At 39.6% G+C, this 15,347-nt stretch overlaps 1 protein-coding gene across 1 annotated transcript in view; it reads left to right on the forward strand.

The window, feature by feature from the left end:
* The window catches only part of THEMIS (thymocyte selection associated), an 80,181-nt gene extending 78,113 nt beyond the window's left edge, over window positions 1–2,068 (forward strand). The window contains exon 6 of the mRNA XM_065734247.1: window positions 1,597–2,068. Coding sequence (XP_065590319.1) covers window positions 1,597–2,024 — 428 coding nt within the window. The 3' untranslated portion in view covers window positions 2,025–2,068. The remainder of the gene's footprint in view (window positions 1–1,596) is intronic.
* Window positions 2,069–15,347: the final 13,279 nt, after the last annotated feature.

The following is a 15,347-nucleotide window of genomic DNA, read 5'->3' on the forward strand; positions in this document are numbered from 1 at the left end:
GTCTAGATCTGAAAATACACTGCTAATTTAGTAATTCCTAGAAAGAAGCAGGAATACTTGAGGGTAAATCTGTCCATGATAAATTGTGTCCTGGTTCAAGTAGAGATCTGTTTGATTAATGTGATGGTTATTTCTGGCCTTAAAATTTCTATAAAGAAGCGAATCAGAACTTCACAAAAAAAAAAAAAAATGTCCTGTTCATTTCTCAGGGAGTGGCACCTCAGCCATGGAGACTCTTAGGACAAATTGATTAGAACAATTGTACCTCTGGTTTCTTGGAGAAAGGGAACATAGTTTCAAGAATAAGCTTGTGAGAATTTTTGTTTGTGAAGCTTAGTGCCATAAGGAAGGAAGTATCTGATAAGCATGGCCTTGCTTATCAAATAGGCTGCAAGGGTTTGTACATATTTGCAAGTTGTTTCTGATCATGCTGTAATAAATTAACCAAACAGAAACAGCTGTTCCCAAAGCAGTGTTTCACACTGTTTTGCCATTTATCATGAAATTTTTGCTTTTGAAATGTGGTGCCCTCTCAGATCCACAAAACTTGGGGCATTGTGACAAACCTGGGCTGCTCCTGCCTTGCTGCTGTACGTTCCTTTCCCACTCCAGCAAGTTCCAAAAGACATGGTGGTTCCAGAGGGGGGATGTGGTGCACTAATCCTTGCAGGAGTGCAATTGGAGACCTTCTCACTCATGAGAAGAGTAGCATCAAGCTCTTGCCATGGAAGGAACAAGAGCAGAGCCTATCCCACCCTTGAGCTGCAAAGAGCCCTCATGTGAGGGACTCTTCTCTAGTGGGAAAAGGTCACCATTTTTCTGAAAGGTCAGCATGACTAAAGGTTGGTCTATGTGGATGCAAAGAAATGTGCTTCAAATCTTTTCATTTTAACCTCATACTACTCTCAAGCTTTCATCTCTATTTGCTATATTACATTGTGAATAAGAGAAAAATGGGGATTTGGGCTTTAGGAAGTCCTAAAAAAAATCACATTCTCCTAGCTACATATTCATCTTTTCAGGCAAAGAACATAGGGGCAAATCTGTTGGGGGATTGTAGGTAATGAATGATGCATGCAGAATGCTCATCTCTTCACAGTTTTATGTCTGCTTTTACACTGTTAATGATCACACTTTTGAAGCGTTTTATTAAACCTTTCAACTGTCTGTGGACAACTGTCAGGGAGTAGACAACAGATTAAGAAATGTTCCAATGTTATACTGAGGGACGTGGTTTAGCAGGAAATATTTGCAGTAGGCAGATGGTTAGGCCAGGTGATCTGGTAGGGCTTTACCAACCTTGGTGATTCTATGATTCTTTGATTATCTGGTTTGACCATAGACCATGAGGTAAAAACATAGCTCAAAAACTGAGAGAGAAATTCTTAAAAAGTGAAGACCCTTTTATAAAATGCTCATCTGGGTTTCATCCTTGATATGCTACAAATGTTCAGGAACGTGAGCAAGTCACTTAATAACTGCAAATATTAGAAAAGTGAAGAGAACTTTTGTGGTTGTTTGTATGAACTATGTTTTTTTCTGGGCAAGGGCAGAGCCTTCCATCTCCTTACATCTACTTATTTGTTGATTTTTCAGGTCTAACAAATAAGCCACTTGGAAAGTGTGAAGTTGAAAAGGAACAGGAAGAAGAGCATGACTATGAGTATGTGGATGAAAACATAATTGAACACATAAGAAAAGTATTTCAAGACAGCAAATTTGGCCTGTATCCTGGGTTGCATCAAAAGAAGTGTGGTCAGCAGGGCGAAGGAGGTGATCCTGCCCCTCAGCTCTGTGCTGGTGAGGCTTCACCTGGAGTACTGCATCCAGATGTGGAGCCCTCAGTACAGGAGAGACATGGACTTGTTGGAGTACATCCAGAGGGGAGTCACAGAAGTGGTCCAAGGAATGGAGCACCTACCCTACAAGGACAGACTGAAAGAGCTGGAGCCATTTGTCCTGGAGAAGAAAAGTCTTTGGAGAGACCTGAGAATGGCCTTTCAGTATCTAAAGGAAGGCTATAAAAAAAGAAGGGGACAGACTCTTTAGCAGGGTCTATTGTGACAGGACAAGGGAAAATATCCAGTATTAATCTCCCTTCTTTATTTTGAAATTGTTTCGAACTAGAAGAGAAGAGATTTATACTGGATGTAAGGTTAAACAAACAAATAAACAAAAAAAAAAAAACCCACAAAAAAAATTACAGTAATGGTAGTAACACACTGAAGCAGATTGTCCAGAGATGTGGATGCTCCATCCCTGGAGTTAGGCCGGACTGGGCTTTGAGAACCCTGATTTAGCTGTAGGCATCCCTTTTTTTTTTGCAGAGGAGTTGAACTAGAGAACCTTTAAATGTCCCTTCAGACTGAAATGATTCTACAATTCCTAACAAAGATAGCCTCTGAAGAACGAACTGGAATGGGAATGGCCACAAGTTGCACCGGGGAAGATTTAGGTTAGATTTGAGGAAACATTTTTTCTCTGAAAGAGTGTTCAGGCACTGGAATGGTCTGCCTAGGGAGGTGGTTGAGGCACCATCCCTAGCGCTGTTCAAGAAGCGTTTAGATGAGGTGCTAAGGGATTTGATTTAGTAGTTTAGTGGGTAAGGATGGTGATAGGATGGTTGGACTAGATGATCTTGTAGGCCCTTTCCAACCTAATGTACCTATGAACCAATGAACGAAGTCATGCCCTATCATCATGTATTGGTGCAAAGAAATGTGGTTAGAAAGATTTTCATGCTTTCCAGTAACTGCCATTCTTCAAAATGAGGAAAAGTATTCTCTGGGAACCACTGCCATTGATGTGTATGTTCTGTGAAGAATGTGGGAAAGGTACACCTGAGATAGACACAACTACCTGTGAATAACTGTTGTTCTTAATGATGTCATCTTTATCAAAGTGGTACCTCTAGTTGTTCTGGTAATATAAGTGCACAGGTGGAGCTAAAACCTTAATTAGACCAACAATATAAAAATGTGTGAAAACCCTGAGAGAAAAGCTTTGTATCTGAAAGCTTGTATAATATTTCTGATTTGTACCAGTTTGGTGTAACTCTAAATGCAATCTTTGTTCTCTTTTTAGAAGTGGATACCTTCTAGGCAGTAAGATCTGCATCTTAGAAAGCTTTCAGAAAATTATTTGTTTCCACTAAATTATTGCTTTAGCAGCCTTTGGAAGACTTAAGCTGCCAGTGAAGAAGACCTTTGCTTCTCAAAACTTAAAGCATCATTTCCAACCAAACACAGATCAAACTTTTTCTTAGATCCAAATGAAACTGCACAGTCCCAGCATTTTTGACTCATACCTGAACCTTCTATTAGCTTTTCTTGACTTAGCTGAATTGCTTTCTTATTAAGTGAAAACCCAGGAACCCCAGAAGAAAGCTTGACAGGTATTTCAATTACTTAGAAAAATATTTTATTATAAAGTGGTTATTTACTTCAAAATGTAATTTTAAAATGGCATGCAACATCTCTACTGCATTTGAGTTGGGCAGTGCACTGTATCTGAAATGCAGTATTATTTTTATTTTTATCTTTTTCAAATCCCCCAGAAACATGTAGAAAACATACAGCAATGAATATATCTGTCTTCAAATATAACATAAAAGTAAACAGAAGACCCCAGTTTCCCCATCCAGGAGTCCTCAAATAATGACTCCTATATTTTGTCTCTCTTGGTTATCCAGTTGGTTTCCCTGCCTTCCTACACAAAGTTCCCCTCTAAATTCAGCACAGTGAGTGAATTTTTATGTAGGCATGGGGCTAAGGAGGTTCCCCCAGGAGGGAACACATTCATGAGATTTCCAGACCCTCCTTACACACTGGCAGAGGTACGTTCCAGCTTCTTGTGATTTACATTGTAAACAGTAAACATCCCTTTCAGTGCAATTATGTTATCCACACGGCCAGCACTTCTGTACACAGCCACAGAAATTAAGAAGATACAGGAAAGATTGAAAAATGAAACTAAGTGATCTGCTTCACAAACAAGCGTTTAAAATTTCTTCCTTCTGCCCTTGCACTTATGAGCATTTTAAATGTGGATTTGATGCGTTTTGCACATGATATTAACCATTAACGTGGGCAAAAGCCATATAAAACTTGCCAGGTAAAGTGATTGATGGAGCTTAAAAATCAGTTTTTGATCAGGTATGCTACACAGCTGCTTGAAGGAGGTATTAAAAATAACCAGATTAGATTTAGGTTTACTTACAGGTGAATAATACACAAAAATGAGTTGTATCTTGCATCTCTGCCAAAGGCCTATCACCTGAGATTGTCGGTTCTGCCTCAGGAACTCTGCAGTTCATCATTTCCTACCCTGATTCTGCACTTCTGCTGGGCATTTATGCTGTTTATTAATATACTCCTTTAATGTTTTTGTTATGTATGAGCTATCAAAAAGAAATCCATTGATTCTAATTATTTATATTGCAGAAAATAGTTAGTAGGAAAAAGAGTTTTAAAGAAATACAAAGGCAATCCTTAGTAGTTGGGCATACTACGAGAAATCTGCTGTTTTTCAGCAGCACCAGAAAAAATCCCTCTACAGTAAAGGCCAAAATGTGCTAGAAATAGCTAGTCCTCAGAGCAAGAGGGAGTAAGAAAGAGATTTGCCTCGGGTCATTGCTATGTTAATTTTGATAGAATAAATGTGCCCAGAGGGTCAGTGATGTTAACATGACCTCATCACTCCAGAACAATAAGCAATTAAGCAGGAGACTTGACTACACATGCCTTAGCTTGCTATAGCAACAACAGACATTAACTGTTTCAGGATCTTGTTTTCTGGACTTGAACTTCACATGAGTGCTGCTAAAGGAATGGTTACAGTTGAGTAAGTTTGAGTACTTATTCAATGGGGGACAAAAAGTAGAAAAGAGAGGGAAAATGCAGCAGAGAATTAGAAAATCTACAGAACTGTGTTTTCTTCCTGCCACAAACTAAACATTTTAGGTGGTTTTGTTTGATCAAAGTCTTTATTATTATTATTATTGTTTAAATTTGTGGGATTTTTTTTTAAGTAATAGTGTGAAACAGCATGAGATAGAAATTTTTACTTTGGTTATCCTGAAAGGTGGGCTCCTGCAGAAGAAGACAAGTTGGAGACGGTGCTACAAATGAAAACCAACATTCCTGTCTCCACCACGCCTTCAATAATCCTGTACTTATTAAATACATATTATGTAATTAAGTGCTGTATTCCTGAGACATTTCTCTGGACATTTCACACCACTGCTCCTCCAAGCTAGCTGTTTCTTTTCTACCATCTCTGGGTTGAGGCAAACTTTCCAGACTTGGGGATGTTGAAGATAGGAAGACAAAACTGGAGTTGTATGTTCTCATCACTTCTGAAAGTCTTCCTCCTCTTAAAGTTTTCAGTCCTGATTTGGGGGCATCTCTTACTCTGTCAGTTTTCATTGGTTGCTAATTTCTCTACTGCCTAGGGTTTTTACTTTTCCTTAATGTGCAAATTAAAGCTTTTTATCCAGGGAATAATCAATTGTGATTAATGGAGGAAGGACGGGATGGCAGGTAGCAAACAAGGTGCTGCTCTGAAACCTGTTCATCCAATGCACACAGGTCTTGACTGTCATTTCCCTGGGTGGCAGATTAAAACGTTAAGTTTCTGGGGTGTGGCAGAGCTGGTGAAATCTTAGCCATTTTCATATTGCTGTTAGATGTTAACAGCAGGGTGGTGAGATACTGGAACAGGATGCCCAGATAAGTTGTGGATGCCCCATCTGTGAAGGTGCTCAGGGACAGATTGGATGTGTCTTTGGTCAACTTGTATTGTGGAAGATGTCCCTGCCTGTGGCAGGAGACTTAAGAATTCCTTCCAATTCTAATCACTCTTCGATTCTGTGATTCTCTGATTAATTAAGTACTAATTAACTTCCCCCCAGGCCTTCAGCTCTGTTATCTCACACTAGAGTACAGCTTCTGGGGGTATCACCATGAGGATCATGTGTCTTCTCCTGAATTTCTCAGACTAGCAACATCATATAGGCTTCTTGGGAGTATTAATGGAAATACTACCAGTACTCTTTGGGGGAGTCATGCTTTATACGAACTAAATGAGCTCTTTTGCCTGCATAGCTCAAGTATTTCCTTTAACTGCATGAGCTGTGCTGGTAAAGGAAAAATTTACTGGTTTGAGTTTCACATGCTTAGACAAAATTGCTGGCATAGCTGTATCAGAGTGTTGTGGTTTGAAGAGTTAATCATGCAACACCCCTCCCTCCCTTTGGGAGAAAGGAGTTAGGAAGAAAGATGGAAAAAATAAAAAAAAAGATTGAGATATGATAGACTAATTTATTAAAAGGAGTGTGAGATAGTACAGAATAATTAAGAGTAATAAATCAGAAAGAACAAAAAATAAAACTGGAGGAGAGAGGGTTAGTCTGAGTCTTTACTGGCAGGCCCTCCATGGCTCACCTCCTGAAAAAGAACAGAGAACTCTTCCCCCATCACCCAGAATCAGAAATCATGTGGAGACTCCTCAGAAACACAGCGTGTCCCAGTGCATCTTCCTCTTGGAGAATCAGAACTCACGTAAGAATGCTAGAGAAAAATAGTAAACACGGCTCCACAGTGCAGTGTCTCCTCACCCAACAGGCTATTGCTGTTGTTAATGTTATTATACAGAGTACTGATAAAACCAGGACACAGAATCATACATTAGCTTTAATTTTGCTGTAGTCTTGGAATTGCTGGTGTAATTGTGCTGACAAACCATTTTATGGCACAAGTAAGCCCTAATTCACAGCCATTAATTTGACTCAAGAGTTCATTCACCTGCATACCCTGTATAAATGTGAAGGTTTCCTGTTTATTTTTTTTGTTGTTGTTGTTTTTTAGAGACATCTGAAGCAAAATAATTACAAAATTAACTGGAAAAAATAGTAAGCTGCATCATTCACATTTTAAAACCAAATGCAACAATAAGAAAAAGCTGCATAAAAATGCTGTCCTTCTCTCATGAAGAGCATACAAGGATGCAGTTTAACTGTAAGAATCCTCTGAGAAAATAAACTGTTTACTCATCCTAAATAAGAAGTCAGACCAGCTAGTGTCTCATGTCCCTTTGAAGGGACAATGTTCTTCCAGAACATATTTATTCATGAATACATATAATCATATGATGATGTCAAGTCCAATCTTACATTCCTATTGCACCTGAAATAGCAATTTATTTTCTCAACCACTGTAGGGCACATGCAAAAGGAAAATGCCTTTTTGATGTTGACAGGAAGGTTGGTTTTTTTTAGTTTGTTTGTTTAGTATGGTTTGGTTAGATTTTATTTGGGAAAGGAGTAGTAGAGAGGGGAATGAAGGGTTGTGTGAGGTGAAATCCTATTTCTTCAGCTAAAGGGTTAAAGTCCAGAGTTACAGTCAGCAGGACTCTGCCACTGTTTCTGATGATGACGAATGCTTTGTTTCACAAGTGGTGCTGTTGCACCACAAGTAATCCACTGTGGAAATCAATGTCATTCCTCCCAGTGGGAAGTATATCTCAGTAGGACTAAGAGTGCATAAATTATTTAATACTGCCATCTCCATAGCCCCTTACACATCCTGAGTGAGTGTCATAGAATCACAGAATCACCAAGGTTGGAAAAGACCTCCAAGATCATCCAGTCCAACCATCTACCTATCATATTTCCCACCAAACTATGTGCCTCAGTACATCTAAACATTTCTTACAACACCTCCAGATTTATCTAGAATCACACTGGAGCTGTAGATCTTGATAATATTTTCAGCAGTTTGCTGAAAACACAGCTTGGAAGAAAGGGTAGAATTTGGTGCTGAAGGAGCAGGTGCCTCTCTGCTTCACATATTGATGGACAATACTGCTCCAACAGAAAGAGGTCACAGGAAGAGCAGAAGAACATTTTATTTGGATTTGTCCTTTTTTGTTGTTATTTTTTTAATAAATGAAACAGCAAAACAGCACAACTGTTCACTTTGAAAGATTTCCCTTTCATTTACGTTTCTGAAAACAAAAATTAACAGCCAAATTCTCACGTAGTATTCGAGGTAAAATGAATAAATTAATAACCCCTTTGTCCAGAAGGAGGGACCATTCTTAACACCCTGAGAGTGCCAAACAGCAGCAGTGAGGGCTTCTGATAACAAGGATGAGTATCCCAGTGCACTTGGCAGAGTGCATGCAACCAGCGCTAGTATTGGAGCTGCTGTATGGGATCCCTATGCACAGACATATATGAACTGCATGGATACAGTGTTCTTAACATCCTTGGTTGGTACTAGACCTAATCTTCATGTTCTGGCAGAGAACAAAAGTGCAGATATCTGCAGCCTGAGTCTGACACCCACAGTCTCTGACATATAAAATAAGAACTGGGCAGTGTATGTGTAGAGAGTGTTGTGTATCTAGACTTGGTAGATCGCAGGAAAGCGCATACACCTCTGGCAGTGCTTTAGCTCTCAGGGAAAATTAGTAAGAACTGATGTGTAAACATGCAGCTGACATGCCAAGAGTTTCCAGACTCACAGCAGCTTGATCAGACTGGCATATCTAGGAATGCCTGACAGCTGTGCACAACAGTCAAACTTCCCAGACAGTTTTAGGGTGGAGACAGGGAACATGTTCAGAAAGCCTACATATACTGTATTTTTAGTTCTACTGATAAGTTAAAAAGCAAATGCTCACAAAAAAAAAAAAAAAAAAACAACCATAAAAATAAAAGCCTTGATATATTTTAAAGAAGACTTTTCAAGCAGACAGCATCTTCAGACTTTCCTATTAAAATTCCACCAAATAATTAATTTTCACTAATGCAAATTAATCTAGGATTTCTCAATATTGTCTTACATTAATTTATTCAAGACAAATGTTCAACCTCATTAGAATCAGTTACAATTTAAGTATTAAGTGTATTGCTCAGAGTGCTTTGATTCCATGCATATGTATCATACAGCATTTAGCATACTGCTTGTTGATATGGGAGCTTGCAGGTGTGTACAAATCTCGTAACTGGCTGGCAAATCCCCTGTGGGTGTTTGAAATACATTTTAAGTGTTTTGCACAAAAATCTGTATTTCTCTTCACAGCAGTTCAAAACAGCCCACTTTGTTATGCCAGCAAACCCCAGACTGGTGTGGGAATAGAAGGTATTTGTTGTGTATTTTACCAGCTATTTTCTTTCTCTGCTTAATGCGAAGATGCCCTCTATTAAATGTCTGAAAGATATGAAGTGTTGCTATCATGATTTTGTTTCTTTGAATAGTACAAAGCCTGAGTTATGTAGCTGGAAAGGAAAAGAGGACAGCCAACAGCCTCCTGGACTGCACCGTGTCAGCAGCAGATTGAGGGGGGTGATCCTTCCTCTCTGCTCAGCTTTGACAGGACACTTGGAGTGCTGGATCCTGTTCTGAGCTTTCCAGTGTGAGGTAGGGGCACACTGGATAGAGTCCAGAAAAGAATCATGAAGGTGATTATGAGGTTGGAGTATCTGATATGCAATGAGAGGATGAGAGAACCTAGAAAAAACAGAACTCTCATTGGTTGCCCTAGGTGTTAGGATGGCTATGAACACTGTGAGATGCAGTTATTTTACTGATGAACCTTAGATCCTTTCAAACATTCTGTAAAAGCATTTGGGACCTAGCCTGCAGGGAAAGAAAGAGAGAAACAAAGATAACAATAAATAAATAAATAAATAGAAACACACCAACCAGAACATATCAGCCCTTTTCCAGCTTCTTCCTTTTAGAATGATTCCAGAGATTTCTCTTCTTTGCATAGATTCTGTTACATAAGGAATCTCGTCCTGCCACCTCTGTCATGTGCAAAAATCCTGTCCTGTATATTCAACCTCCTTGAGCTCAATGAGTTTTCTTTATGTGAGTAAATGTGGCAGATTTTATGAATTCTGTAGTTATATCAGTAGCAGAGACAGCTTTAGTATCCTTCCCTCAGACATATCAGTCAACAACATATCCTATTACAGGAAAGAGAACTGGCCTGGCTGCTCTGTTGCTGCAATGCAAAGGCATAGTGTCATCTGCATGAAATTACTGGAGTGGGAGAGACAACACAGTCCTGCTGGGGAAAATGGAGAGGAGGTAGTAGGCATGAAGGAAGATCATATAGTAAAACATTTATGTCCAGTGATGCCATTCCTTTACATTGTACGGGTGACCACATGCTTGCTAATACATGTCTGACAATGCTGAAATATCACTGTGATCCTTAAGGGACCTGATTCTCATTCCCAGAAGCTCAGGAAGACTTCACTGAAGAGGAGAAAGCCATTTTCAGGTGAACACAGATTGCACTTGCTATGCCTGAAGAAAATACAAGTGTATTTAAATAATAAGATATTTGCTTTTCAAAAGATTGGCATAAGCTTTTGCACAGACCTGTTAGCTTAAGGGCTTATCTCTTTTAATGCTAAGGAGTATTTCCACTGTGTTCTCACTACAGGCCTGCTCAGGAGCAGCTGCTTCCACAGCACTTCATGTGTGCCTAAGCCCTTAGTGAGATGGCATTTTCTGTTTGGATGATCAACATGCATATTTTCATATATCCAGCCTTTGTGTCTGCTAAGATAAGAAGAATCTTCCCTCAGCATTCTTCTTTAAATGCCAAAAGCCCTTTTGTTTAAATACAATGTGTCAAACAAATGCTTATCTCTGACATTCTTCCCAATAAGAAGCCACTGTTTATTCTTGCTATCTCTTCACTTAATGCATCTGATACTTTTTCTACCCCTCTCAAGTCTACTCAAGTGTTTTCCTAACATTTTTCACTTTGATGCCCCTGTACCTTGTTAACTTACAACTCCTTGATGCCATGTTAAAGCTGGTAGATCCAGAAGAGAAAAGAGTTTTCCTGCTTCTACTTCACATATTAATGACAGGTAGTTGTTTTCCTTCCCCCCCCTCTCCTGTTTCAAATTCACCTGTGTTCTGGGAGTGTTCTTGTGCTTGCCAGTATGCTTCCTCTCTCTTTCCCTGGGTTTCTGTGTGTCCTAGGACACCCACCCTGTATGGCTCACAGGCTGAGAAAGCTGGAGGGACCAATGCCAGCGCAGAATTATTTGGTATCTTCTTCTCTACTTCTCCTCTTTTCCCGATCCACCATTAACACATCGGACAGGTCTTAGGTCTGCCAGCATTTCTAGGCCTAATAGTGCACAAAAGGAAAGGGGAAAAAAATATCTTTCTTTCTAAAATGAAGCAGTTCATAAGAATGGTTTAAATGACCTTGATGTCTTCAGCTGTTCCTGCTGCAGTCTCTTCCTGCAAACATTCACACTAATAGTTTGTAAAAGGAAGGAAGAAATATCAAAGATTTACTTTCATTACAGTTTCATCCTGGAGAATTTTGCTAAGAATGAACCATTAAAAAGAAAAATAGAATAAAATCTGATTTTTGTAGATGAATGTAGACACTACAGGAATTGAATCATATTCTGAGTAGGTATAAACACCTTGCAACAAGACTTGATATCATTCTGCCTTCACTCCTTGCCCTCTAAACCCCATCTGCAGTGACTAGCTGTGCTCCCAGGTGGAACACATCCCCTTTCTGTAGGTGTAGCTGAGCAGTGCTGCAGGCCCTGGGCTCTCCCAGGCTCCTTGCCAGCCCTGCTGCAAGCTGCTCTCAAAATACCTCACAGCCCATCCCATCTGTTCTGCAGTACAGAAGTTTCATGAGTCCAGAAGCACGTTCACATACTTCAGTCACATTGAAAACATCCTCTTGGGTGTTAGCAGCCGACACACACTTGTGGAGATCGGCTGTAAAATCTGAAAATTTCAATACAGCAAAGCCCAGCAAGTGCTCTGCTGTTCAGCAGTACTGCAAAAAATGAAATGGCAGTGGAAGAGGTGGTATCAGGCCAGAATTTTCCTCTTGACATTAATCAGAAGTAGATTTCAGACCTCTTTCAGGTGCCTGTTCCTTGCATTCCATATACAAAAGCTCAACATGAGATCTAACATAAGAAACATACTGTTCCAGGAGCCCGAGGGGAGGTACGAGGGAATCATTGTAACAGTGAGATTTCATCTTGAATATCTCCCTCTTCAGCAACAAGAAATGGGGGTCCAAGAACACCCTGGCAAGGGAAAGAGATAACATAACCTGGTCTGAAAATGTAACTGAACAGTTTGTTCTGGAGAAAGGCAGATCTTCACGTTGTGCACCAGCTGTCAAAGGATGTATACTAGGTTTTCTGTCTGGCAGGCTGCAAATCGACCTCTTTTGCCTCCCAGCAGAGTCCACTAACTGCTGGGTTAAAGACTGCTCTGGGCAAGAACAGCTTTGCTCTCCTTCCATACCTGACAGGAAAGTGCTTTTTCCCACTAGCAACAAACAATCAAACAAATAAACAAACAAAAAACAACAAAAAAACCCAACCATTTAATAATGTATTAGAGAGCATGAGCTGGAAAGAAGGGGAGCCCAAATCATTCTGCACAGATTTGGGATCACAGGGAAAGGGGAATTCAAGAATCTAGTTACTGCTTGAAAGAAAAATACTTATCTACATTTTTGCTAACAACTTTGCATGTGAGCACTGCAAGCTCAATGTCTTAGTGTCTAATAAAGCTGAAGGAGTGACTGCAGCCACCTGCTTACAGCATTGTGAAGACAGAGGTGCCCTTTCTAAAAAAAAAAAAAAAGGTTGATAGAAGCACCTTTCCTTTCATAAAACAAGAAGGGAGATTGCTTCACTCCTAATGTACGTCTATTATGTAAGAGTTTGGGACAATATTTGTTAATGCAAACACCCATTTTTGACTGGGTGAAATGCAACAGCTGTATTCCCAACTGCAACCACCTAGGCAAACTTAACCTCTGACAGGTTTTTTTTTCAGCCTTTGCCAGCTCTATCAAGCACAGACTTTTGCAGTGCTCTCCCATCCTGCTGCATTCTCACTGCTTTCTCCTGATGACTTTCTCTCTCCCTACTTTCTGACACCCAGATGTTACCTTATTAGGATGCATCTGTTTTGTTTCCAGATTATCTGCATCTGCTCTCCTTTCAGGAAAGCAAGCTATGCTTTGTCTAAACTTTTATACGTGCCTCAGTCTCCAAGGCTCAATTGCTGCCCTGTTCTTAGAGCCTCTACCTGACTGATCTGCATGCTGTATTAAGACAAAGTGTTTGAAATATATTAATGCCTGAAGGTTTATTAAGAGAGCTGGTAATTTTTTCAAAAGAATAGAGTAATTCCTAATGCTGCCATGAACTCGGTTAAGAAAATATTAGTTGTTTTTTTTTTAATGTATCTTAGAAATATCCCCTCAAGTGCAGTGATTTGCAAGTTTGTAAGAAATTTGTCTCTTCTGTTTTCATAAATAGTTGTTTTGTTGTTGTTGTTCACTTTCGTTTGTGGGTTTTTTGTTTGTTTGTTTGTTTTCTTAAAGCCCACCTGAGGTAAAATTCTAAGTTAACCACAGAAAAGACTGAAAATTGTTTTCAAACTTTTGGGAGCACAATTAATCTAATGCTTTAACAGCTGGCAGCTGCAGTAATTACTTTTAGATTATACCTAAAGTCTGTTGAAATCTAATTACTCTGATCTATGAACCAGGTAATTAAGGTAAAAACTCCCGCATTTTTGTAGACCTCATTAACTTATTTCCTTTGAAAATCGTTAGCTAATGATGGTACATTAAGAGTTTATCCATAAAATGACAATGAATAATTGAAACCTCTGTTCTGGGACAACAGAGGACAGAATAGTGTTTAACTGCTCAATGTCTCGATGGTTATTTCTTCACTTACAGTGCAAATATCATGCCAGTTTGGGGGAGAAAGGACCATTTGAACTGGGAAAGTGCACAGGAAATACAAATATTTTCCTTTACTTCATATCCATAAAATAACTCTGGACTTCCACTGGGATATGCAGACTCCTGCAAAGCACTGCTACCTGTGGATGCTCAGGCTGTCTGGAACTCTACTTTCAAGCGCAAATAGACACCTGGGCCCTGGACCCAGTGGGTGTATGGCAGCTGGCCTTCGAGTGTGGAGATGCTGTGATTTTAGCCTTTGTTGCAGGCTGCCAAGCCTGCTTCCCTGTCTCAGAGATGTTTGCAAACTCTGAGATGCCGTGTGCTGTGGCTCCACCTGCAGCATCCTCTTCTCTCTCCCCAGCGCAAAGCTTGTACACAGGCAGAGGATGTGCTTTTCTCTTCACTGATATACATTGAAAATGTTGGATCACTGTGCTTTGTGCTTGTGACAGAAAGCCAAAGAGAATGAGTTACAAGCATTACTCACTGCAAATGAGGTTGTACTGAAAGGCTTATTGGACACAGCTACCAACCAAGATGCTATGCACAACTGAAAGAGGCAGAGTAGCCCTAAAATGGTAGCTAAGCTAAGCTGCTTACCTTATGCTTATTTTGACATGAGTCTAAAACTAGTGTTATTTTGAATTATATCATTCATTATACAGCATGAGCTATAACCTGACAAGATACAACAGGCAGTGTTTCTGCTGCTGTCCTCAGCTCTCCATCTTGCAAAGGCAGCTCTAGCCATTCCTATTCTCCAGGTAAAGTTTTTGTAAGGATGGAGAAGCCAAGTCAGCAGAGTTCCTAAGAAACTTCTGCCTTTAGGCCCCCTGTCCCAATTATTTCCATCAACTTCTGTTGCCAAGTTTTTATGATTAATTGTCCATATTGTGTTGTCATCCAGAAGATTGTGATCAGCATATGGATCTGACTGCACTAGATATTGTGATGATGCATAGTGCAAACTCAACTCTTTCATAATAATCACATCTAATGTACAAATGGAAAAATAACTCTAGAGCTATATACTACCTAATCACAGAAATTGACAGATAAATCAATGCTTTATTGAAGTCAGTGTAACAAACCAAATACCAGAAATTCTTTTAGTCACTTAAGAACTGTGCAGAAGAGTCACACTGGGCTCAGGATCTCTTGGGACTGTCTCCTGAGCGTCAGGTGCAGCATTTACCTGTTGCATAGCATCTTAGAGAAGGAATCCATCTGTACTGAACTATGTAATATTAAAAACCTAAAAACATTGCAGCTGCTCTGTAAAACAGCATCTTTGGTAGGAAAATTTCAAAGTATCAGCTCATAACTCAAAGAAAAGTTTGTGGAGGTCATCAGTTGGATCATCAAGGACCTGAGTACTTATCTGCTAGGATCACTATATACAGGGGGAAAAAACAGACTGAAACTGAATGCAAGCTGCCTTCAATTTTCTCTCCAACAATGATATATCATTTACGAAGTCTAAGAAAGTAATAAACTCAGATTTCTGTAAGGCATTTTATTAATAAGGAAATGAATTAAACAAATGACCTAATTAAGAA

The sequence above is a fragment of the Cyrtonyx montezumae genome, unplaced genomic scaffold (assembly GCF_038088225.1).
Source record: "Cyrtonyx montezumae isolate F1298 unplaced genomic scaffold, pur_monq_1.0 scaffold_0, whole genome shotgun sequence".
NCBI lineage: Eukaryota > Metazoa > Chordata > Aves > Galliformes > Odontophoridae > Cyrtonyx > Cyrtonyx montezumae.